At 38.0% G+C, this 25,552-nt stretch overlaps 1 protein-coding gene across 4 annotated transcripts in view; it reads right to left on the bottom strand.

The window, feature by feature from the left end:
* Window positions 1-25,552, bottom strand: part of MYO6 (myosin VI) — a 179,646-nt gene that overhangs the window by 95,701 nt on the left and 58,393 nt on the right. For all 4 annotated transcript variants that reach the window (XM_073336485.1, XM_073336482.2, XM_073336483.2 and 1 more), the window contains exons 4-10: window positions 20,749-20,822; window positions 18,248-18,377; window positions 15,799-15,904; window positions 12,941-12,996; window positions 9,604-9,701; window positions 8,374-8,538; window positions 769-849 (exon numbers count right to left, since the gene is read on the bottom strand). In XM_073336485.1, coding sequence (XP_073192586.1) covers window positions 769-849; window positions 8,374-8,538; window positions 9,604-9,701; window positions 12,941-12,996; window positions 15,799-15,904; window positions 18,248-18,377; window positions 20,749-20,822 — 710 coding nt within the window. The remainder of the gene's footprint in view (window positions 1-768; window positions 850-8,373; window positions 8,539-9,603; window positions 9,702-12,940; window positions 12,997-15,798; window positions 15,905-18,247; window positions 18,378-20,748; window positions 20,823-25,552) is intronic.

The raw sequence follows: 25,552 nt of genomic DNA, 5'->3' as shown, positions 1-25,552 counted from the left end.
GGCCTAACCAGCCAGTGAGGTCATGGCTTTTGACACTCAGTGCCCCAAGTCACACTTCTAACTTAGTAACGACTATGAAATACAGAATTGTCCAAAACTTTACAACAGCACCAACAAGAGATTTTTTTTTAAAAAATTATGAAAGAGAATTCAATCTCAACTGGTTAAACTTTTTTGTGACAGAAAAAAGCTTTACTTGTATTTTCTGCTTATTGGTTTCTGCATCTAATTCATAGGAATATAATTAATTGTACAGTAATTCCAAATAATTCTCTGGGTAAATATACCATACCCAGCTATTAACAAAAGCAAAGCAAAAAGGTTGTCAACAGTCATAAGTGGTGAATAAACAATGCTCTGCAAAGTATCACTGCTAAGAGAAGCAAGAATTTAAGATAACATTCTGTATAAGATATTTGTTTTGTCTCCCATTGAAGATCTGCTGAGTCATTAAGACAAATATCGGTATTAAAGTATGATAAAAATTAAAAAGCGATTTTTAAAATATTTTAGGGGTTACATTTTAGGCTATAAATTTACATTTTTGTTTTTAAGAAGTCTTTCCAGTATTGAACCTGAAATAAAGTATTAGTAACACTCCAAAACTAGAACTTTAAACATGCCAGCCAGTTCCCATTTAAACCTGTCAAGTAAGATGTGTAAAATGAATATTTCCTTTTATTCTAAACAAGTGTGACTGACATTTTTAACATGATCCGCATAAGACAGTAATTTGAAGTAATTGAAAATGTGGAAAATATACCATACCTCAGGACTTTTGCGGTTTTGCAAAATTTGCTTGTCCGTGTCTTTGGTAGCAAAGTACCTAGTGCAGCCACGATTTAAATACTACAACAGAAGGGGAAAATGTATGTCATATATAAATAAAATAAAACAAAACAGCAAGGAGATAATTAGCCGATGATTTAGTGCTTCAGTCCAATTACAGTATATCATACTAACCCAGAGGTGCACTACCTCTTCTAACTTCAACATATGACACCAATCACATACTATCAGGCATTCAGGATTACTTCCTTGAAAGCAATATCTTATTTATAACAATGGTATCACAGAATTGGAAAATGGGGAAAAAAATCTTATTTGAAAGTAATTTTATTCTAACAAAAGTACTTCTTGTAAGCAAACTGGGAAGACACAGTGAGAACTCATAAATGAACTATTAAATCAGACACAGCTATTAAACGGAACATCTTTGTGACTTGAAAGAGACATATAATTCCTAGACTTACCTAGACATTTAGTACTGAATTAAATCAACCTGTATAAAACCTTGCAAGTAAGTAACAAAAGAAAAGGTGCTACTTCATAGAAAGCCAGCTGTCAGTTTCAGCATTTCAATTTTTCAGTACCAGGGTACATTCTGCAATATTAAGTACTCTTGTAAAACACCTCCAGTCAAGTCTAGTCTGTTCTCAAGTAAATTTAGTTTGGGTAACACACACGTCTCTTCAAAATTTTATAATACATATCTGGAATCTCTTAAAATGTATCTCCACACCAAAGAAATTAAGTGATACCTCAGCAAAACAAAAGCTAATACCGATGACGTACATCAGACACTGTGTGAAATTTCGCACCAAAGGGACACCTGCTGTTGGAGGAAAACAAGAGTTTATGCCCCATTTTAAAAAGCAAAACATATGAAGATGCAACTAGTAACTTCATAATGAACTGCTTTGAAAGATACAGGAAATGAAGCTCCAAATAAGGGGGAAATGGTTTATAACAGGACAAAATGTGTATTCCTACAGGTAGTAAACTCCACCCATAGATAACTGCAGTCAAGCTTGGTTTTTGGGAACTGCATTTGCCTTCCCATTTGTAGTCAGAAGCTGCAGGGGGCATTAAATTATAAAAAAACAGTACCTACTAGCATTTTACATTTGCAAAGTGATGCACAAACTTTACCATAATTAATCCTCAGAGCACTGTTATGGAAATTGGTAAGTATTATCCTCAATGTTTACAAAGCTGCCAAGTTTCACACCGGTGAGAGAGACAAGCTTTCAAGCCACACACAAAAGATAGTCTCTCTCACCAACAGAAGTTGGTCCAAAAAAATTACCTCACCCACCTGGTCTCTCTAATATCCTGGGACCAAAATGGCTACAACTACACTGCATGCTGTTTCACAGGTAAGACTATGTTTTAGTTGTGGGTATTTTTAGTAAAAGTCATGGACAGGGCAGGCAGTAAACAAGAATTCATGGCCTGTGACTTGTACTATATTCCCCTGACTAAACCTTGGGTGCTCTGAGGAGGGGGGCGGCCCAGGGATGCCACACCTGCTGGGGGGGGGGGGGAAGCGGTGGAGCGCGGCTGGGACTCCCGTTGCTGCTGAGGGTGAAGGGGGTTGGCGGGGCTGGCAGGCTCCCTACCTGGCTCCGTGCGGCTCCCCTGACGTGTCCCTCAAGCTCCTACACGGAGGTGAGGCCTCTCCACTGCTGCCTCCATCTCGAGCACCAGCTCCACAGCGCCCATTGGCTGGGAACTGCAGCCAATGGGAACTGCGGGGATGGCGCCTATGGGTGGAGACAGCGCACAGAGCCCACCTGTACAATACGTTTTAAAAATAGAAATGTTTCTCTATGCATTGAAACTCTTACGGAGTTGACCTCAGAAATAGTTTTGTAATTGAGAAAAAAAGTTACATGTTTACATGAATAGGACTTGAGGTTTCCAGTGGAAATCTTACAGATTTACAAAGTGAATGACTGTGGAATTTAATAGGTTTCCTATAAAGGAGAAGCTTAATCCAAACATAGTGGGTTTTATTATAAAACAAAGAACTCCAGTCAATACACAGATTAGGTTTAGGGCAAAAAGGTATTTTCAAAGCATATAATAAAAGATGACGATTAGGGGTTTTAGAGTTTAACTAGATTAAACACCAATGTGTTATTTTCTTCAACCTTCAGGGTATTTGTTATCCGCTATCATCCTCAATTATAAATAAAAAGGGATTGCATAATCGATGTGAGTCCTAAAAGGACTGACACTAGTTTGGGACCTCAATTTGTAATCCTGAAATCTGAGAGACTACTTATATAAAAATAGCCTTAATATTAAAATGAATTTCATGGAAAGAGATTTTTTACTTCAGCTTTTCTAAAATTATCATCTTAAATTTCTGTGATAACTGAAGAAAAGATGATGTACCTTAATCTCAAAGAAAAAGGGAGGAAGAGTTAAAATGTTACATTTGCTGTTTACACAAAGTGAATCTCTCTGACCATGTAAGTCATTATTTGAAAGCACTCAAATGAACATCTAAATAAAACAAACTATTCTGCAATTATGCAGACTGGTGAAAATAATCTTAACACATACTCAATGGAACAGAAACACCTGGGAGGCAATAATGCTTAAACAACATAACTTTAGTAGCAAACAGCAAATCAAATCAGTGTATAACCTGGTATAATTGCAAAAAAAATAGCCAGTGTGATTCTAGGCACCTTAAATAAATACATCATCATAAAACAGTAAAGTAACAGCACTTCTGCATAGGCAGTGGTAGCAGCTGTTACCAGCACTGGACTCAGAAAGCTCAATTTTAAGCAGAACATAAATCTTGCCTCCACTTTCATAACTTTGCACAGGTTTGAGATTCAGCTCCTGAAGCAAACATGAACAGGTGTGGGGGGGAAGAACACAATAAAGAAGATAACTATGGAAAATTGTTTCCACATGATGTGAAAACAAATGGATTTGTTAAACAAAACACACCCGAAAACAAAAAACAAAAACAAAAAAATTTTTAGTCACCAGTATTTCTGGAGGGAAAAAATCTCATCCTAAAGAACAGAAGCTGTCTTTCCTCAGTTACCACACACTGAATGGGCTTCATACACAATAGATAAATTGAGTAACAACATCAGAAGAATCATAGGAAGAATTTGTAAAATGCAGAATAAAAAGCATTAAAAGTCTACTGCTATTCCTCGAGCCCAAGGAAGTACTTGATAAAGTAAAGGTCTTAAAAACACTGATATTAGAGATGGGGTTTTGAGACAAAATGAAGAACTGGATAAATATATTATGGGACACCACTTCCTCTGCCAGGATAAAAATTAAAATGTTCAGCTATAAAGAATTTCATCCACAAAGAAGAATCAGACAAGGTTGTCCTCTATTCCCTTTCTTGCTAACCCTCTTCAACAATCTCATCAGAATAGAAGCATAGCAAGGAGTTACAGTTAATAAAACAGTTAATAAAACAGAACATAAAACTGTATTGTATGTGGATGATGTGCTATTAATGCTTACCAGTCCTGCATAATCTATTACTTTCTGAAAGAAATTCATGAGTTCAGTGATAAATCAGGCTACTAATACTAAATCTGAAGCATTAAATATAGGGCTTGAGTAATCTACAACTAAACAGCTACAAGATACATATGAATTTGTATAGACTAAACAAAGTACTTAAAAGAAAATATTTCTCCTAACCTCCATCACCTACATGAATTTATTTTCCTCCCATTATTCCAAAAAATGATGTGCTGGATTGGAATAAACCAAAATTTGCAGGGGTGGAAATTACACCCACTACTGGCAAGTCCAACTCAACAGGGCCCAATTTCCACATGGCATAAGTTATTGATAGATCTAGCAGGTAGTGATGGAAAAAACGGAGAAGTAGCTAAGAACATATTATTTTGGAACAATGGGGAAATGTCTGGAGGAGATCCAAAACATTTTCTACCTGTGTAACCACTATGGAAAATTATTATAAAATATTTCACGAACAGTATCTCACTCCATTTAAGCGAAAAAAATTATATAGAAAGGAGTCAACTTTAGATATGGGGGAATAAGGTCTGTATTATCATCTATATTACCATAGCACTCAGAAGCCCTAGTCATGGCACTGTACAAACACAACAAAAAAAGACAGCTCCTGCACCAGAGATCTTACCATCTAAGTATAAGACAAGAGAAAGCAGATAAATACAGGCAGGACAATAAGAGAATACAAGGAAACAAGGAGACAATATGGGTCAGCATGAGACATCATGGCTGAGTTTTAAGGAGACTCTGAAGGAGAATAATAAGGTAGCTTTGCAGACATTTAGGGGGACTTCCTCCCAAGCATGAAGGACAGCATAGCAGAGCATGAAACTTGAAAATGAAACAAATGAGTATGGGATGCCAGCAGCATGGGCTGACTGGAGATGAGAATAGACATATGGGAGGCAATAGGTAGGTAGGGATATTCTACAAAAGGCCCTGAAAATGGAAAAAAAGCAGCTTATGTTTGATGCAATAGAGAAGGGGGAGCCAGTGAAGGGGGGACATGGTCAAACTGATGGGCTAGGACAATGATCTTTGCAGCAGCATTCTGAATGGATCTCAGCAGATTGCATGTGTCAAAATAAAAGACGACGATGTCCCAGGAGACAAGACAAGATAATGAAAGACTGGAGGAGCGTTTTAGCTTTGTGGGTGCATAAGAAAGGCATCTTAGAGATGTTATGCAGAAAAAATTGGGAAGATTTAAACTTAGCCTGGATGTGAGGAGAGAGAAAGGTCCAAGCTATGGGCCTGACAAACAAGCAGGATGAGGGTGTTTTTCACAACAGGTGAGAAAGGAGGTCATGTGGAACAAATATATTTCAGTTATGTTTAACTTAAATTGAGGGCTATACATCCATGAGGAGACGTCAGACAAACAGGCCAATATTTAAGTTTGGATAGAAGGAGAGAGGCCTGGGGTAGAGAAGTACATCCGTTAGACCTCAACACAAAGGTGATATACGAATTTATGTTTACAGATGAGATCATCCAGAGATAAGCTGTAGGAGGAGAAGAGAAAGGGTCCAAGGACAGAGTCCTATGGAAGTCCCATTGAAAGTTGGAGAGGGGATGAGGAGGATCCTCTAAAGGACATGCTGAAGGAGCATTTCAAGAGGTAGGAGGAGAACCAGGAGAGGACAGAGTCACAGAAATCAAGGGAGCACAAAATTTCCAAAAGAAGAAGATGGTCAGTGGTGTTGAAGGCAGCTGACAGATCGAAGATAAGGATGGAATGCTGGTTCTGAGCTTGAGCCTTTGGTGAGAGCAGTTTCAATGGAGTACAAGGGGAGGAAAACAGACTGGAGATGGTCTAGAATAGGATCAGAGGAAAGAAACTCCTTTTTGACAATTGCAGACAGTACATTCAATAAGGGTGACGAGGCAGTAGTCCGAGAGGCAAGTAGAGTCAAGATGGTGGCTTTGGGGGATTTATTTAAGCCGGGGGAGACTAGAGCATGCTTGTATTTTGAGGGGAAAAGCTGGAGGAGAGAGAGAGGTTAAGGAGAAGAGTAAGGAAATGGATGAGAGTAGGTCAGAGAGAGATCAGGGATGGGATGGGATGGGGTCACTTGGTCAAGTGGAGAGGTTAGAGGAAGAGGGCAGTAAAGAAGCCTCTGTCACAAGGAGGCTAATAAAAGCATTGTAAGAGGGGAAATGAAGGCAAGCCAAGGGGATGGGATTTTGTGTGTTATATTTTGCCATTTGACTCAGGGAAGAAATTGGCAAGGTCCTGTGCAGAGAGGAGGATGGAGGCAACAAGAAGGGAGGGTTGGAGCAATGAGTCAAAGACAATGAAAAGGCATCTGGGACTGCAGGAATGGGGCTCAAGCTGGAGTAGTAGAGATATCTACCTAGGAAAATGGCAGAATTGAAGGAGGAAAAATCATATTTGTAGTAGAGGAAATCAGCCTGATTACAGGATTCCTCCAATGACACACTGCCGCATGCAAGGAGGAGCAGAGAAAGCAGATGTTGGGAGAGAGCAGGGCAGACCTTACAATGAGGGAGAGATGGCCTAAAGAGTCCAGGGAGGGGGGGAGTGAAGTATACAAAGAATCAACAACCACAGTGAGGGAAAAAAGAGAAAAGAGGACAGGGCTGAGAGCAGAAGAGAAGTCATCAACACTGATTTACTGGAGATCATGGAAAGGCCAACTGACAGGTTATGGGGTAGGGGGAGATCATGAGGATGATCAGAGAGGGAAACTCAGCAACAGAGAGATTAGAAAGAAAGCAGTGCTTGGTGAAGATTAAGTCAAGTGAACAGCCCTTTGGCTGAGTGGGAGAGTTGAACCAGGGCTGCGGATCAACTGAAGAAGTGAGGGTGAGGAAGTGTGCAGTTGAAGAGTTGGATGCGTCAGCAACATGGAAACTGAGGTCACAGACGATGAGTGTGGGAGATAAGGAGAGGGGAAAAAAGAGAGCCAGGAGTTGAAATCAGAGAGGAATGCTGACAGTAGATGACAGGATCATGGAGTGGAAGGAGAGTCAGATGCAGTGTGACTGGAAGCACCAGGAGCGGGGGAGAAGCCCAACACCCCACCACAGTCTGGTCCAGAGCAGAAGTATTGGAGAAGAAATCTCTGGCAGATGCATCAGCTGTAGAGGAGTGTCACATGAATGGATCCCGATCTCTTTGAGAGCCAAGAACTGGAAGGAGTGAGATATAAAGAGGTCATGGATAGCTGAAATATTTTTAGAAATGGGAGTGGGCAATCCAGAGACAGAAAGAGAAGGGAGGAAGGATGGGAGAAAGAAGGGGATTATTGGCAGGAGGTTAGGTGGCATGAGAGGGATTAAGATGGTGGCAGGAATGGATATGGGAGGCGGAGACTGTGCGGGTGAAAGGAGCGGCAGGGTTGGGGTAAATATCAACAGAATTTAGGAAGATGCCATGGATGTGGGACCTAGATTTATGTTGGTGGAAGGAGATCAGGATGGAGAAGGGAAGATGAGTGGGTGGAGCTGGTGGGAACTAGGTGGGGATGAGAATACACAGGAAGGGGAGACAAAACCAAAGAAATGGGGATACAGGGGGAGAGAAAGGATGCGATTTCCTGGACCTGTCTGCATATATAATGCAATTCCCTGAGATAACAGCATTTTGGAGGAAAATAAGTATAAATTGTCAAGACAACTGAAGTTAGGTTACCCATAGAACCCATAGTTGATTCCATTAGGTTACAGTCCTAAGGAAGGATCACTGATAAAATCAATACTACAAGCCAGATGTGTAATAGCTCATTTTTGTAAAAGCACAAAAATTCCCCAAGATTATGGCATGGAGAAATGAAGTATGGGAAATCCTTTAAACAGAAAAATGGTAGACAGCCTTATATTAGTATCAAGTAGATTTTATAATAAATGAATAAATAAATACACAATAGTAAGAGATTAACACTACATATTGGTCTTTTAAAGGTAACAAATAGAGATGCTGAATAAGATTTGTTGACATTTGTTTGAAGAGTTCATGTATGTTAATAACAAGATAAAAAGATTTAAAAAAAACCAAAAAACCAAAAAAACCAAAAGCAGCAGCAAACTCACCCTAAAGTTATCTGGAGAACTTAAATACAGCTTTTGCCTAATATCTTCAGGAGCACCTGCACAAAGCCTGTAAAATATGTGGTAATTCCTCTCCTCTTTGCCTTGCACACAGATCCTGGATTTCTCCAGAAGATAATGTGATACAAATCCACCAACCACCAAATTCTAGAAGGAAGAAAAACAATTATGTTTTTAATCATCCAAGAAATACAGACATCTAAAAATATATCTGCTTGGTCTGATCAAGAGTGTTGCAACATGGCCTGTTCTCTGTAAGTACCAAAGGATGGCCACTACCAGGCAATAGATGAAAACATTTCCTTAGATACTAATATATATTTAAAGCTATTTTTAAAACACAAAATTAAAATAAAACTTTTGTTAAACTGTATAGTTACAGGCATTTTTGGCACAAAAAACTCAGTCCAACAGTAGGATTTCAGTCAGCTCCAAAATACCTGATATAGACATTAGGGTCCAAATTTTCATACAGACACACAAAAATATTTATCCCCATTTAGATGTGCAAATCCCCAAATGTACACATGTAATGCATACACACACCTATAAATAATGTGCAATATTTACTTTTGCACACGTATCAGAAGAAGTGTGCGCCAAAACCTGGTTAAAATCTGTTAACGGTACATTTTTAAATGTAGAAAAGGATCATTTTTGTAAATTAAAATAACATTCCATCAGTTTGGTCCCACAGTTTGCCAGTATTGACATGGTAAGGAGTGGCTTCAGTTCTCTTTTTCAAGAATTACAGAATACAACTTTTCCCTTGAGTCTGGTAAGCAAGGTAACCGTTGCTTCAACTCATCCTACTTCTGGTCTGGTATATCTGTTCCCAGGCAACGGTTGAATGCCATAATTGCAGCCACTTGAAAATGTAAAGAGATTAACATTTTAATTGGGGAAAAATATAGCACTTCTAGGAAGAGTGGGGTGACAGAGAGGATCCTCAACCCTCTATATCAGAGTTTCTCAACCTTTTTGATACCAGGGACCGGCTTGCTTTCTTCCATAATTGTGTCAGGGAGATCTTAAGGACCAGTGCCAATCCACGGATAGGTCATTGAAAAGCGCTGCTGTATATGCATCAATAACGACTCAGGATGAACAGAGATTACATATTCACATGATAGGAGGGTGCCACCCACCAAAAATCTATGCCACCAAACAAAACCCACCACTGAATACTAACTACAAACAAAGTACTCATACCTTTTCATTGAAGTGGATTTCTACAAATTTTCCAAAACGACTGCTATTGTTGTTGCGAACAGTCTTTGCATTTCCAAAGGCTTCTAAGAGTGGATTGGCTGTTTAAAAATAAAAGATTTCAAAATTTGATTCAAAGAAGACTAGCAAAAAAAACAAAAACAAGACTTCACATCACTTTACAGTTACGATAACTAATTACTCGAAGTAACTACTGAGGATGACATTTGAAAGTTGAATACGTCTTACCCCTTAGAAATAAAATTAACATGAAAAATAGCACTTTTTTTTCAGATTGTACTGAATCTATTGTGGAAGCAATTTGTAATACAAACTTTAAATATTTTACACCAGGTGCAATTCCTGAATCTGAATGATAAAATATTTGAAAATGATTCAGCTCGTATTTTCCTAAAGAAAACTGGGTAAACAACCATAAACAAAATATAAAATATGATGGACAATTTGAGCTCCAGGTGGATTGCCCCAAAATACAACTAAGTTTCCCATCTATTCCTCAGGCAAAAGCATGAATAAGTACATTATGAGGTGAACACTATGCACAGTTACATTAATAAGGGGGGAACCAAGAGCTGTTCTCTAAGAAAACCCAGCATCTATCCCAACAACATTTAATTTTAAGGACTTAAAACTGCTGTTCGAATGGTGCATACTGACACCTGGAATGCCTACAGATACACAATGAAAGACAGTGCTGACTTTGGAGAAGACTTGGAGGGTGCCTCCTATCACTGAAGTCCACCAAGCAGGTGGCCACATTCTGCAGTAGCTGTAGCTCCCAGTCCTCAATAATAGCTCCATCCAGAATGCATCACAATAATTCAGTGCATACATATTGAACATGCACCATTTAAGCACAGTTTAAAATTTATCCAGCTGTGCAGCACAGTGCTTCTAAAAAACATAATTTTGCTAGCTAGCAAAAGCAGCAGTAGCAGGCTTAGCAAAACTGTTTCCACATTTTGTCTATCAGAAATCATAGAAAACTATATTTAAGGAACTGCTGACAACCTACAGTGACAGACTGACAATATCCTGAAGAAACCTTATGGAGTTGAGATAAAGTTTACTGAATTAAGGTTTATTGAATTAGGTTGATACCTTTGGGGTACATTGTTTTAAAATGTAAATGTGTATGTATTATTGTGGCTTTGTATGTACCTTCTCTAGCAGGAGGGGGATGGTAACGTACTTTTTCTGTTATCAGCAGAAGCCACCCTCTCGGAGAGGCATGCATAAAGTTCAAACTGGATTCTCCAGGGACCAATAAAGAGAGGATTTTTGGATAAGTAGCCTGGTTTTAAACTGGCTCAGGGCCTTCTTCTTGATCCATGCAGGGTCCAATCCTTAGGGCAGGTTTGGAAGGACTGGTCCTACTGAAGCCTCTGAAGATTATGTGCTTGTTCTAAGCTGAAACTGTGACAAATTTATAACTACAAGGAACCACTTTGGGTGGGAATTGGAAATATCCCTGCCAGAATCCATGTTAGGGTTGCGATTAACCCTGGTAAGCTTATTAGCATGCCGGCAGGGTTTTTTTTATTGTTTTTAATGTTTTCTCTGTAATACTTTTATCTTAGGAGTAAAATAGGCTTACATAGAAAGAACTGTGTGGTAACTTATAATTGTTGACAATCAGTCTTATCAGTCTCTGAAGAGAAAGCAAGCAGGTGTGCTCAGGCAGCCAGGATCTGCTGGGAATAACACAGTGAAGGCAGGGAACAGTGGAGACTGGAAATTCCCCAGTCAGAAAGGGTGACATATGGTTCTCCACTCAAAAAGGCAATGGCTGGGGAGCTGGAAGCTTGGGTGCCCTGGCTGGGCCGCTGAGAGGAAATACAGGTGTAGTTGCCCTGAACTGTGATACATGCCTTCACCTTAAAATTGAACTCCATTAAAACTAAAGAAATTCAGTAAGAACTGTTCCCCAGATTTAAAGCCTATTGAAATTATCTACAAATCTGATGCTACTAACATTAAAAGGTTATCAATAGGAAATCCACAATAGTAAGATAAATTAAGGATGATAAAGTGTCAGTCCTTCCTTGGAATTTTGTTTTTTGTTATTCAAAATTACAAACTGATGGTTAAACTTCTTAATTTGGTTTTCTTAACAGTTGTTATAAACAAAAGTCTTTCAAGTTTATGAGATTTGAAAATCTGGGCTTCAAAGCTGCTACCTTAATAATAAATACTTATTGAAGAACTGTTAAAAATAGCTTAAGTAATATTTACAGAAATGTGGATTATTGAATAAAAAGGTGACCAGAAGTTTTTCAGATCAGTTACAGGTTCTCCTAACAATACAGCTGTTGTGAGCATGCTTGTTAAGAAGGTGTTTACAATTATTTCACAGCTTTTTCCAAGAATACCTACAGGTACCAATCAACATTATGGAATGCAGCTTCAGGCATTATGTCCAACTGTCAGTCACTTTCTGAGATCCTACGGCACATAAGGTGGATTTGGATGTTTATATACCCAGCTGAAATTCAGCAATATCATGCTTATTGTACCATATCTACAAAAACAAAAAATGAAAGCCTGCTCTATTTCTCTGAACAAGATATAATGGCTAGAAGTTGAAGCTAGATAAATTTAGACTAGAAATAAGGTGTAAATTTTTAACAGTGAGGATTATTAACCACTGGAACAACTTAATAAGGATTGTGGTAGATTCTTCTTCATTAGAAATTTGTAAATCAAAAATCGGATATTTTTCTAAAAGATATACTCTAATTCAGGGAAGTCTTGTGGCCTAATTACGCAGACTAGACAATCACATTGGTTCCCCTTCTGGCCTTATAACGTATTAATATGACAAATTTAAATCCAATAAAGATGACATGGAAGTAGTATTCAGGATGAGTTACTTTATGACATATACAAATTAACATGGCAGAAAGATTAATTGGAGAAACCTTATTCTTGAAAATTGGTTCTGTGTTTCCTCCCAATTTTGAGCAAAACAAAACAAAACACGCCATTCCACTAAAAACCACTGTTGTCAATGATGATCTAACTGCCCCTACACATATGAAACCAAATAAGGCCCCACAAGTTTAATGTCATGCACTTGCTTATGCATTTTCAGGACTGTCTCAAAGAGAATTATTATTATGTGCTCAACATCTACACTAAATAAAACAGAAGAAAATCCCAATCAAATATCTTTGCAAATTAGATGGATCGGAGCAGGCCATTGACCTTTTATGCCCAAATTGGTTTGATGACATTTCAATTCTAGATTTTGTTGTTGTTGTTAAACATTTTAAATTTGAACAATTTGACCTCTGTTCGCTTTAATAAAATACAATACCTTCTACTATTCTATCATCAATATCTTGACCAGTACCATAGGATTCAGTCAAATACCTGTAGAAGAAGAATAAAAAAAAACAATTTCCATCTCTTTTTTACTCCCAAGTAACGCTGCCTCAGTCTAATTAAGGAAATTGTTAAATATCTGTATTATATGTTGGCCATTTACACAGAGGGGAACGTATCTGAACATTTTAAATGGAAGATTATTGTACAAGTTCTCTGTGCATATGCATTTAAACAAGTTAAAACACTCTTCTTTTGTAAAAGGAACATACGTATTTTTGTTGGCTTTAAATGTGGTTTTTGGTATTTCTGACTTCATTTTTACAAATCTTTTCATATCTCTATGCGTATATCAATATTTATAGAAGTGGTTTTTTTAAATCAATTTGACCAGTATATTATCGTGCCATCTGTAGGTATTTGTTAAACTTTTATACAACACTTTTTATCTTAGAGACCAACCAATTTATTTGAGCATAGCTCACGAAAGCTTATGATCAAATAAATTGGTTAGTCTCTAAGATGCCACAAGTACTCTTTTTCTTTTTGCGAATACAGACTAACACGGCTGTTACTCTGAAACCTGTCACTTTTTATCTATACATCAAGAATTAAAGCTATTCACACATATACAGTCTAGTAGCCTATAAACAAAATTCTGTTTGGATTCCAGAGGAGCAAATTGCAGCTCCATAATTAGAACAGAGTTCAATTTTACCCTTAAAGAAGGAATTGAAAATGACTAATTTTACATGAAAAATAGTCTGCAATCAAACCGCTTACACTTGGTGAAAGTGTACAAGTAAATCCATTAATTAGTTTAGAGGTTAAAATTAAAAAATTTTAAATGGATCCTTTGAGAAATTTTGCCTCCACCATTAGACTTATTTGTACCAGTTACTTATCATAACAAGTCACAATGCAAACCCTTCAAACGTTCCACATAATTAAAACCCACTGAAATTTTGTAATCATTGGCTACATTTGAAGAATATTTTAAAAGGAGTAATGGTAATGTCCTCTTGCTCTGCTTCATAACAAGCTTGCTCTTTCACTAAAAGAATATTCTGTTTTAGAAAATTCTACAAACAACTCTTTCAATACAGTTGCCATCTCCTAATGTTCTCAATGGAAGCAAGGCCACATGGAGTCCTCAGTTAAGATACCCTCTTCCAAAACGCCCTCCATATCCCATTGCTTCTGGTAAGAGTGAAGCCAAATGGTCCTCAGGCTAGATGGTGGCCTCGTAAGCTGTCAAAAGGCAGAGAACAACACTGAGGAGCAGGTGATTTTGGGCCATCTTTGTGATTTTGGGCCATCTTTTCTGGAGTTCAGAAGGGAAGGAAAACTGGGGCATCTGGATGCAATGAAATGTGAGATGCAGGAGGGAGGGGGAAATTAGGGGTGCATACAAGGGAATGTGGAAGAAAGGCAGATGGAAAGCGAGACGTACACTCTGCATTACAGTACTCTGGCAAAGCAAATGATCTGATAAAGGAGGTTTTATTGAGCAGTATTCTCTAGCTGTGCTGTTCTAGCATGGCATAAAGCAGCCAGGGCATAACAGTGAATATAGTCATAACTGTTAAGATAAAATAAAAAATGATTTAAGGTTGATACTATGCATCTTCAAATCAGCAACAATATCATAACAGTGTCCTCAGTGTTTCTCGTTGAGTGTTCACATATGAACAAAAAAGAAATTCCCAATAAAACCGCAGGTTATGCTGTGGTTGAAGTTGAGCATACATATCAGTATAATTTTTAAGATAACTACTTTTACTCTAGACCAAGAGTTAGAAACCCAGGAAATTCACAGTTGAGGTTAACCTTAAAAGAAATACAAGCATGGTAAGGTACAGAAATGCACAGTTAGGACACAAACCATAATTCTGCCCCAGTGTGACACCATTAAGGAAAACAGTAGGGAAAAAAAAATCTAGTATCTCTAAAACTCAGTTTTAGCTCATCTGGGCCCAAAACATAATCATATGGTTATTACATTATGTCACCATGGAGTAGAGCGAAGGTTGTTTGGGAGCTCTGTCATTTTCATATTTTATCACAAAAGCTACAGTTTTGGATTGAATATTTTTAGTAAATTTCATGGCAGAAGTGCATGGGGAAAAAAGTCCCACAGAAGGGTCACCAAATAACGCAGTTTACATGTTTAAGTAGTAAACTTAAGGTTTCACCCCAAAATATAATTTAATACATAACTGCAGTTGTTGTTGGTAGGGTATTTGGCTATAAAATAATTTTTTAATTTTTTTTAAAAGGAAGTCTGACACCAAAAAAAAGTGTACCATTGGGGGAGGAAGGGGAATAAAACAGTGGATTATATAGTGGGGATGTTGAAAGGTGAGGCCCAGAACACGGGAGGAAGGTTGAAAAGCAACAGTTCCTACTGCAATCTGGTCACCGCACCACTGAGGTTTAGCCCATCAGCTCCCACATCTCCACCTAGGGAGGGTGGACAAACCAAACCCAAGTGGCACTGCAAGCACGTGTGCCAGGTTGCAATACCCAGCGTGAAGAGCTGGCCAGGCCGTGTCCCGCAGGACAGGAGCCACCGCTGCAGTGTGAGCTCATTACTGAAACTCATGATTACTATGAACACAGTGACCAAAATCATAGTCTTACTTATCATGTTTGCATTTCTTTTAAGTTTAACCTTAACAGTGAATTTCTGAAATCAACTGAGGGTTGGGAGCATTCAGCTGTCCTGCTGGATCATGCCTAAAACATATATTAACAACATTACAAGTGACTTTACAATTGATCTCTGAACATGATAAACTAATGTATCAATACAAAAGATTCCCACTGAATAATTTTCTGGTTACAAACCTCAGAACAAATTTTGTATTTTCTGTCTTGCCAGCTCCTGATTCTCCTGAAACTATGATGGACTGACTCATCTTGAGTACCTTCATGTCACGGAATGCTTTATCGGCTACAACAAAAATTACATGAAAGGACACAAAGTTGTTATGTTACCCTCCTACCATCAACTGCTAAACCAGAAGTAAATTATGATATACATGACACCTAATTTAATCCCTTGGAGAATAAAAATCAAAACTCTACACATCTAAATTTCAGCATTACATCCTATGAATGTCCATTTCTGCTTATGTTACATTACAGTGGCCCACCCTCAAAGAATGAAGCCTTGTATCTTCAAAGAGGTTGTGACAGCAGACCAGACAACCTATGTATGACCCTTAACAACTTAACAAGAGGCATTTGTACGCAGATAATTAACTTGTATGTGAATTTCAAAGAGATGTACTAGACTAGCAACTCCTTCACTTTTAGTAATAGAAATCAAGGGTAGATACTAAGTGTATTTGTCTGTGTTTACCTATATCCTGTTAGATGTTTAACAATGTAACCAAATTAGCTTGTAGATTATACATGTGTTAATTGCCTTAATTATGTATGTGACCTTGTCCAGATGTAAGAATCTGCAGGAAACTAATAATATTGTCTACATTGTCTCCAACTTAACTATGTTATAATGTAGAATCAGCTAATTGTCTTATGTGAATGAGTGTAACTAGTTTACCTGTGTATGCACAGGCAATAGAAGATTAACTTCAAAGCAATGGTCCACAAGCGATCTGCATTGCTATTCTTCCTCCCCTGGGAAGGCCCTGCTGTGACAATTTCTGTGCAGAAGCTTGTCAACCTGCTAGAAGAGCTATAAAAGAGAAACCTCGGGCCTGATCCTGCCATCTCTAATCTGCTTAAACTTTGAATAGGGAAAGTATAAGTCGTAAGACGGAGATCTTCCAAATAATGATTTGGAATGACCTGGAAAATGGTTGGAAAGACTAACAGACTTTACATCTAAGCGGCCTTTGGATTCTGATCTGTTGGGATGATTCCAGAAGACTTTTACAAGCCAGCAGTTTATTCCATCACTGCTGTGATTTTCAACTACGAACACTGGAAGTCACTTGTATGTACATTGATCTTTTAATCATTTATAACTCTCTTCTTTCTTTCATTAATAAATGTTAGATTTAGTTATTAAGGATTGGCTGACAGCGTGATATCTGAGTAAAATCTGAGATTCATATGGACCTGGGGATAATTGTCGGTTCCTTTGGAACTGGTGAACCTTACATATGGTGAAGCAGGTTTTCAATAACCTTTCACTATATTAGACTTGGTTGTCTAGATGGGAGCCAAGAGCTGGAATCCCTAAAGGCTCCTTGGTAACCAATGTGGTATTACAGAAGCTCTTTTGTTACTGCCCTGGTGAATCTAATTATAGAATAAACCACCAGTCTGGGGGAGTGTTTGCCCTATTTCTTGCAGTCTGCCCTGAGAGTGGCACTCTCAGTCTGGCCCATCCATGCAGCAGAGTCACAGAGGCATAGACCCACACAGTTATTGTTCCACAGGGAACAAATGCAGGGCTAATACCAACTGAACTGAACTCTGGAGTTAATTTATTTACGGAATAGTGGAGGGTTGATTTTATAGCTATGAAGGTGTTTTATTAAGAAATTTTCACCTTCACATGACATTGTGACAAATTATATCCAGACACACTTACTCATTTTCATATTGTTTCAAACCCCCCACACTTTGTGGTTGTGCAAGAGATCCTGAAAAGGAACTTTAATGAAAATTATTTAAATACTGTTTGATCAAAACAAAAGAAGTGTATAGTTTTCATACTCTGTGAGAGAAAGTTAGCAGCACATCAAATTGATTCAATTATGACTCATACCTGTTGTCTTTTTGAACAAGCTTCTATACACTATATTACTTTCATACTAAACATATAAAGAACTTAATATTCACAGTAACTGTTTTCTTTGTTTAAATCATTTAAAGATATTTTAATGCCGAAGAGGGAAAATGTATAAGGAGGAACAATCCACACCAGCAACATGCTGAAGTAGACAGGAAATGAGCTTCAATACTACTTACTGGCAAGGACCAAAATTTTCAGAATGTGGATCACATCACAACAGAGGACATCGCTTTGATTGCATTGTATATTAAACTAGATATAATCAACAGTCTAAGCATTTTTGTTGGGAGGTAAATAGATTATTATTATTATTATTATTAAATACAGAAGCAGTATATCAAAGGTGAGAAGATTTTTCATTTTAGTACAGATTTATCTTATTTAAACATGGTTTAAAAATAGATGCTTTTATATTATATTATATATATATATTGTGTGTGTGTGTGTGTTATTTAACATGTGATTGCAAGATGAAGTGGGGAAAAAGTATATTTTACAGGAGAAAGGCATAAATGGTGGACATACCTATTGCGTAGACATGTGGTGGTAATGTCCCAAGGGATTTACCCTGGTACTTCTTAATAGTCTCCAAAGAATAAAGTTTAGGAATGTCAAAATATGGGTTCACTGCAATAAGAATGTTGGCTACATAGGTCTGTGAAGAAAAAAAAATGCATAGTAAACCACTAGCAAGTATTCAACTAACTTGTTAAAAGCAACTCCGAATTGCTATTAAAGACAACAGAAACCTATCTCAGAGTTTGGAGCAATGAAATTAGACTGGGGACACAATCAAATATTGCCAGAAAAGTCTCATAATTTGGGATTATATACAACTAATGCTGACACCATACAACAGGTACAAATAGGTAATGCACTCTTGGAGTTGCTGTATTTCTTAAGGTTTCAGAGTAGCAGCCGTGTTAGTCTGTATTCACAAAAAGAAAAGGAGTACTTGTGGCACCTTAGAGACTAACCAATTTATTTGAGCATAAGCTTTCGTGAGCTACAGCTCACTTCATCGGCTGCATTAACAGTCTTTAAAAGACATCTCAGAAGAAAGCAAAAATTCCCAAAGCACTTTCTAAAAAAAACCTCATACCCAGTATAATTGTGTCCTAAACAACATTCTACCCACCTGTAAAACAAGTTCTAACGCATAAAGATGTGTATAACTTGTCAATGAGCACATGAAGGCTGCTGTGAATCTACACAGCCACTGTATATCAATGTATCTCATTGGTCTTGGATGTATTGAACATCAACATAAATCCATATTCTACTGGAATAAAATTCCATAGATACACAGAAAAACATTATGCAACAACTAAATACATAATATAGATAGTCTATCAAGCTAGAAAACAATTTGGTGTGAGACAACTTTATATTCACTTTTTTAAAAAGTTTAAATACTTAAACAGCAAAGGTAGCAGATCATACTATCCCGCATAGCAATATAGTGCTATTCTTCTGATGCACAGTTACAGCCAGACTAGATAGTCACAATTCCAGGGGTAGAGTGGGGAAGAATGAAGATTCCCTGCCTCACAGAGGAGTTATGTGGATAAATTCTTGAATGTGTGTGAGGTGCTCAGATACTAGTGATGATGACCAGATTACATAAATGAATAGTTAGATGCCTGAGGATGAGACAAGAGATACTCTTGTACAAAAAAGACCCTAAAAAAGCCAGATGATGAAGTGATTCAGGCTAACTGTTTTCATTTGCTGTTCTTCAGCTGAGAATACTGGAAAACCCCAAGAAGGGGGTTGGATATGGGCCACTAACCCAGGGTGCATGTTCTGTGTTGAAATGGGGAGAGGACTACACCTGTTCACAGAAAGCTTATTTCAGCTACTTCTGTTCTCACTATTTCTTTGAAGAAAATTGTATGAGTAAAGATGTTCAAGAGTCATCAGTACTAATATTAACACTCCTCTAGGTAGCTAGATAAATTACACACCACTGATTCTGAAAACAACATACAAATAAATCTTGTTTACTCCAATTATATTTGAAGTTACCAGGGAAAACTAGTTATGACAAAAATTGAACCAAATTTTATACAAAATAGATTCTGGGAAACACATAGGTAGCATTTATTTAAAACAGTGAAGCTAGATTCCTAAGCTGAAACACTTTCACTTTCGTCTTTTCTGCTTTAGATATCTGTTTTGCGTATTTTGGGTTTGGTTTTTGTTTTGTGTTTTGTTTTTAACTGCAGTCAAATAATTGACACTGCCAGCATGGTTTCTAAAGCTGATGACTGGTATTCTTGATTCTGTAAATAATTCATAGCTGTATAATGTTCAGCAACAACAACTGAAAATGGGTGAACACAATTTTGGATAGGAAAGCTTAGGTCTAAATAAATACATTTGAGTACAACTGATTTTTAATGCAAATGTTGCCTAGCTCTACCATCTCAATGCTGATTTCTTTTTTTAAAAAAAGGTGACGACAAATAATTTTATATAACTACATGTCAGTAACTGGATTTTCCCCCCCTCTAAACTTCTTGCATCTCTTCTATTTCACAGCTGTCATTGCCAGGGCAGATGGCAAGGACTAAATGTAATTTAGTCAGAATTCATTAAGTATAATTAGGCAATTTGATAGCAATATAAAAGATTAAGATGGTCATCTGAGCTAGAAAGTGTCAAAGGAGGCACCTGTTTGCTTCGTTCAAAAATAATGAAGAAAAAAGAGCCATCTTTGGTAACAGCAGACCTACTGGCAAAGTAATATACCTAAAGGAATGCAATTTGCTACCATGTAATAAAATAATGAACTAAACAACATACAGAAAGTCCAAATTACCTGATTAACTGACTACCTTTACCCATCTGAATCAGGTGACACACCAGACTTTCCTTATAAAAAATCCTAACATTCATAAATGCTACCAATTATGCTTGGGCATTTAAACCCCTTTCTGCTATAAAACAAATATTACATAATAAACAGTACAATTACATTTATTTGGCATATTGTACAAGCTAATACACTATGGAATACTTACATAAATTCTGTCTTTACCGTACCGCACTTTGATATTGTGAAGGAGTGTAGCTTCATTTAAGTACATTAGTGAACCTGCAATTTAAAAACCCATACAGTTATTTTGACAAAATAACCATCTTAGTGTATGATCACTGAACTGAAATTCAGCATTAAGAAGAATTCTGCTTCCCCTCCTCTTTTCTGGCCCATAAGTAGTTTAATCCTGATGATTTCTTCAAAACCTTTTAAAGGGACACTATCAACTTAAAAACCAAATTTATAGTTCTGTCTGGAAAATGTCTACCTACGTTTACTGTGACAACAGTAAAAAAAGACATATCAAATAATATTATTTTCTTCTAACATTTAACAAAGAACATTAGAGCATGGAAGTGCCAATCTCTGATTTCACGCCATCAATGATAGCAGCCCCAAACTCCCTCAATAGCTTTTCCCATCAGCACATTCATGCTTTCCTCCATACTGCCACTTACATACGACAACAAACTTCTTGTAAAAATCCATAAAGGCACCAACTTATCCTCCTTCAAATCTTTCTCTGCCTTTGTACATACAGAAAAATGCCATCTAACAGCTAGGTAGTTGCAATTGCTAATTCTCAGCATATCCCAGGGGTGATTTTCAAATGTTCACAACTTGGTCAAATCAGGGTGTATTTTCATGATGAGAACAAAAAGCATCCCTCTGATACCCGGACAATTGTCTTGGCCATATATAAAATCCCTGCTCCAAACTCTGTAGGTGTAGGCAAAGAAACTATTAGAAAAAAAATTAATGTAAACAAAACTACCTATTTTCCTTAACCTCATTGCTGAAAATAGGCAAACCAATTTTCCTGAAAAACTTTAAAAAAACCCATCTTGAGACAGAAAGCCAGCATAGAAAGTTTCACACTGAATGGTTAACGTTTGGCAAAGCTATAAAGAACTGAAAACAGGGCTAACAATGGAAAGTGTTAGGCAATCTTAATTCTAGGGCATCACTAACAGCTCCATCTATGTCAACAGCAGCATTATCCCTAAAGCTACTCTGTGAACATCTCTTATGTAGAGCTTCCTCAACCTAGGAACTTCCTCTCCTTCCTCTATTCATTGTCTCTTTAGTTTCCGGTTAGAATTTCAGACACAAAACACACACATCCTTACTCTTCTGTTTCAAACAACACCTCAGACTGCTAAACTTTAAACAATCAGCAACACAAAATCATCTCTATTATTTCAGTTGGTTTCCTTTGTGTGTTTGACAGTACTTTATTTAGAGTCAAGTTTCACTGTTTTCTTGATGGTCAGTTGTACTTTCTGTCTCATGAGCTCTCTAACAACTCTACTGATGCATTAGTCATGTGCAAGTGCTCACGACACCCCACAAGACTACACTGACCCACAAAATGGAAGCAAGTGACCACTGTTTCTGAATTTGGGCCAGGAAGGGCTCTTTTCCCAGGATTCCTGCACAGAAAACCATGTTTTTTCTTCCTCAACTTCCTGAGACTCAAATGACTCATTCTATTTCCAAACACCAGAAACAAAAAGCTTAGTATAAAATGGTACAAGACCCATTACCGATCAGGACCCTCTCAAGCCTTATCTTTATACACAGTTACTCAACATCCCTCTGCAACAAAACCATCCAGTTCTTATTGCTGAAGGTCAGCCTTCCAAGCTACTTCAATACACAAGGACATCATAGATACCCTTTGGAAACCCTGAAGCCAGGCTGGCAACTGGTAACCTCCTCTTCATCCTTCTTCTGCCACAATCAGCAGCCACAGTCCAACAGACCTTAGCAGTGGACAATGTGAGCTTGGCAACAGCAGCAGAGCCCTGTCTGCCAATGCCATTCACTCCCTTCAGCAGTGAAAAATGAATCTGCCTCCTTCCCAAATGTGCCAGACCAGCTTGCAGCAGAAGCAGATTCCCATGGCCGCCCTTTCATGTGTACAGCTCCAGCAAGAAGCAGCGCTTCCCTTTCTGGAACCTATCTAAGAGTAACTTGATTTCACATGGTCAGACTCCATCATATATCTCCAAATAGGCTTTGAACACGTGGACTGCTTAGGGAGGGCATCTTTCGCTATGGGAGGATATGAATAGATACTAGCAGAAGGAAAACTCCTTTCCTACACGTCTAAGTCTTCTAAGGTAAGGTCAATGAAGGAAATACTTAGGCTTTATCCTGAGCAGAAGCTCGCTCTGGCCTGCAAATCCCTCAAATTGTTCCTCATCTTATTGCTCATACTAATTTCTCTCCTCCTGAGATCACCACCTGAGGGGTTCTTACTGAACTGGACAATCAGGTACTTAAATTAGATATTTATTTCTCATCCATATGTTCCATCCTACCAAACTCTTTATCCTTTTCCCCTCCAGGGGGATTATACTTGGATGGAGAGAGAAAAATCAGCCAAATAAACAACTTTTTTCTACACTCATGGTGAAGTGTCTTCCTCTTCTGATTTCTCCCAGGAGTATAATTCAGATTCTAACCTTGTGGGACAAGTTAATTTCTTGAGTATGTGGAAATTTATAACCCCCTGACTATTAAAGGAGAGACCCCTCAAAATGAAAGAAAGTATAGTGGGGAACAATCTTCTCTTATTTCTGCATCTTTACAATATACTGCTAAGTCAGAAAAAGTTCTTTGAAGGGAAGAGAGCAAGCTTAGGATCTTTATAAAATTCTGGCTAAGGATAAAGGATTTTGTTTTGTCCCTAAAATGAATTAAAATCTCTTTTCCCATCAAAGGGTTGTTGTTCCAGTTCAAGGGGTTATTATTCTTACATTTTGTTTATGAGAAGGTCATGTGATACAGTAACAAAAGCCTTACTGAAGTCCTCCACAAGTTCTCAAAGATAATAACTAATGACTCAGAGATCTCTTCAGATATTTTCTTTCATCAGGCCCTGCCAACCTGAAGACATCTAACCTGTCTAAGTAATTCTTAACTTATCCTATTTTAGACTCAGATCCTACCCCATTAAACTGATGTTCTCTATGTTAGTCACCCAGTCATTGCTAACTTTTTTGCTGAAAACTAAAACACAAAATGCATTTAACAGTTTGGCCATTGCTGTGTTTTCTAATATTGTTTTTCCCTCCTCATTCAGTAATGGGCCTACCCAGTCCCTGGACTTCCTCTTGCTTCCCACGTATTTGTAAAATGTTTTCTTGTTACCCTTTATATTTCTACCTAATTTAATCTCATTTTGTGCCTTGGCCCGTCTAATTTCATGCTTGTTGAGTTTTTTTATGTTCATCCTTTGTAATTTGACCTAGTTTCCACTTCTTGTATGACTCTTTTTCGAGTTTCAGGTCATTGAAAATTTCTTGGTTAAGCCAGGTTGGCCTTTTACCATATTTCCTATCTTTCCTATGCATTGGGATAGTTTGCTTTTGTGCCTTTATTGTCTCTTTTAAAAAACTGCAAACTCTCCTGAGCTCTTTTTTCCCTTAGACTTGCTTCCCATTGGATCTTACCTACCAATTACCTGACTTTGCTAAAGTCTGCCTTCTTGAAGTCCATTGTCTCTATTCTGCTGTTTTCCTCCTATCATTCCTGAGAATCATGAACTCTATCATTTCATGTTCACTTTCACTCAAGTTCCTCCCTGTTTGTCCACATCAAATCCAGAATAGCCTTTTTGCTAGTCACTTTCTCCGTTTTCTGTAATAAAAAGTTGTCACTAATGCATTCCAAGAACTTGTTGGATAATCTGTGTCAGGCTGTATTATTTTCCCAACAGATGTCCAGGTAGTTGAAGTCCCCCATCACCATCAAGTCCTCTGTTTTGGAAGATTTTGTTAAGTTGTTTTAAAAAGGTGTCATCCACCTCCCCTTCCTGGTTAGGTGGTCTATTGTAGAACCCTACAATACCCTCATTTTTTCACTGCTTCTATCCTTAACAGAGACTTTCAACAAGTCTGCCTCCCACTGCTATCTCAACATGGATGCTTCCTCTTTCTCCTCCACACTGCCTGGGCACAAGCAGGGAGGCACTGAAGGCACAGGAGAGACAATCAGCTCCCAACATTCATGAGAAGAAATTTTAGGGAAAGTACTGCTCATCCCTTGCAGTCCAGATAGCTCACTTGCTCTGTGGAGATAGCTCAATGTGCAGTCCAGGCAACGGCTAGGAGATGTGTAGAGATGGAGCATGCTCACTGCAGATGGAATCTTTGGAGAATTTAGTTGCAAACTCCAACAAGTCTCCACTGAGTATACAAGAGGCCTGTCAAGGTTCCTCCCCCACTCTGAACTCTAGGGTACAGATGTGGGGACCTGCATGAAAAACCTCCTAAGCTTATCTTTACCAGCTTAGGTCAAAACTTCCCCAAGGTACAAAATATTCCACCCGTTGTCCTTGGACTGGCCGCTACCACCACCAAACTAATACTGGTTACTGGGGAAGAGCTGTTTGGACGCGTCCTTCCCCCCAAAATACTTCCCAAAACCTTGCACCCCACTTCCTGGACAAGGTTTGGTAAAAAGCCTCACCAATTTGCCTAGGTGACTACAGACCCAGACCCTTGGATCTTAAGAACAATGAACAATCCTCCCAACACTTGCACCCCCCCTTTCCTGGGAAATGTTGGATAAAAAGCCTCACCAATTTGCATAGGTGACCACAGACCCAAACCCTTGGATCTGAGAACAATGAAAAAGCATTCAGTTTCTTACAAGAAGACTTTTAATAAAAATAGAAGTAAATAGAAATAAAGAAATCCCCCCTGTAAAATCAGGATGGTAGATATCTTACAGGGTAATTAGATTCAAAAACATAGAGAACCCCTCTAGGCAAAACC

This window comes from Lepidochelys kempii, chromosome 3, assembly GCF_965140285.1.
Source record: "Lepidochelys kempii isolate rLepKem1 chromosome 3, rLepKem1.hap1, whole genome shotgun sequence".
Classification (NCBI taxonomy): Eukaryota; Metazoa; Chordata; order Testudines; family Cheloniidae; genus Lepidochelys; species Lepidochelys kempii.
This window is presented reverse-complemented; position numbering and strand designations above follow the sequence as displayed.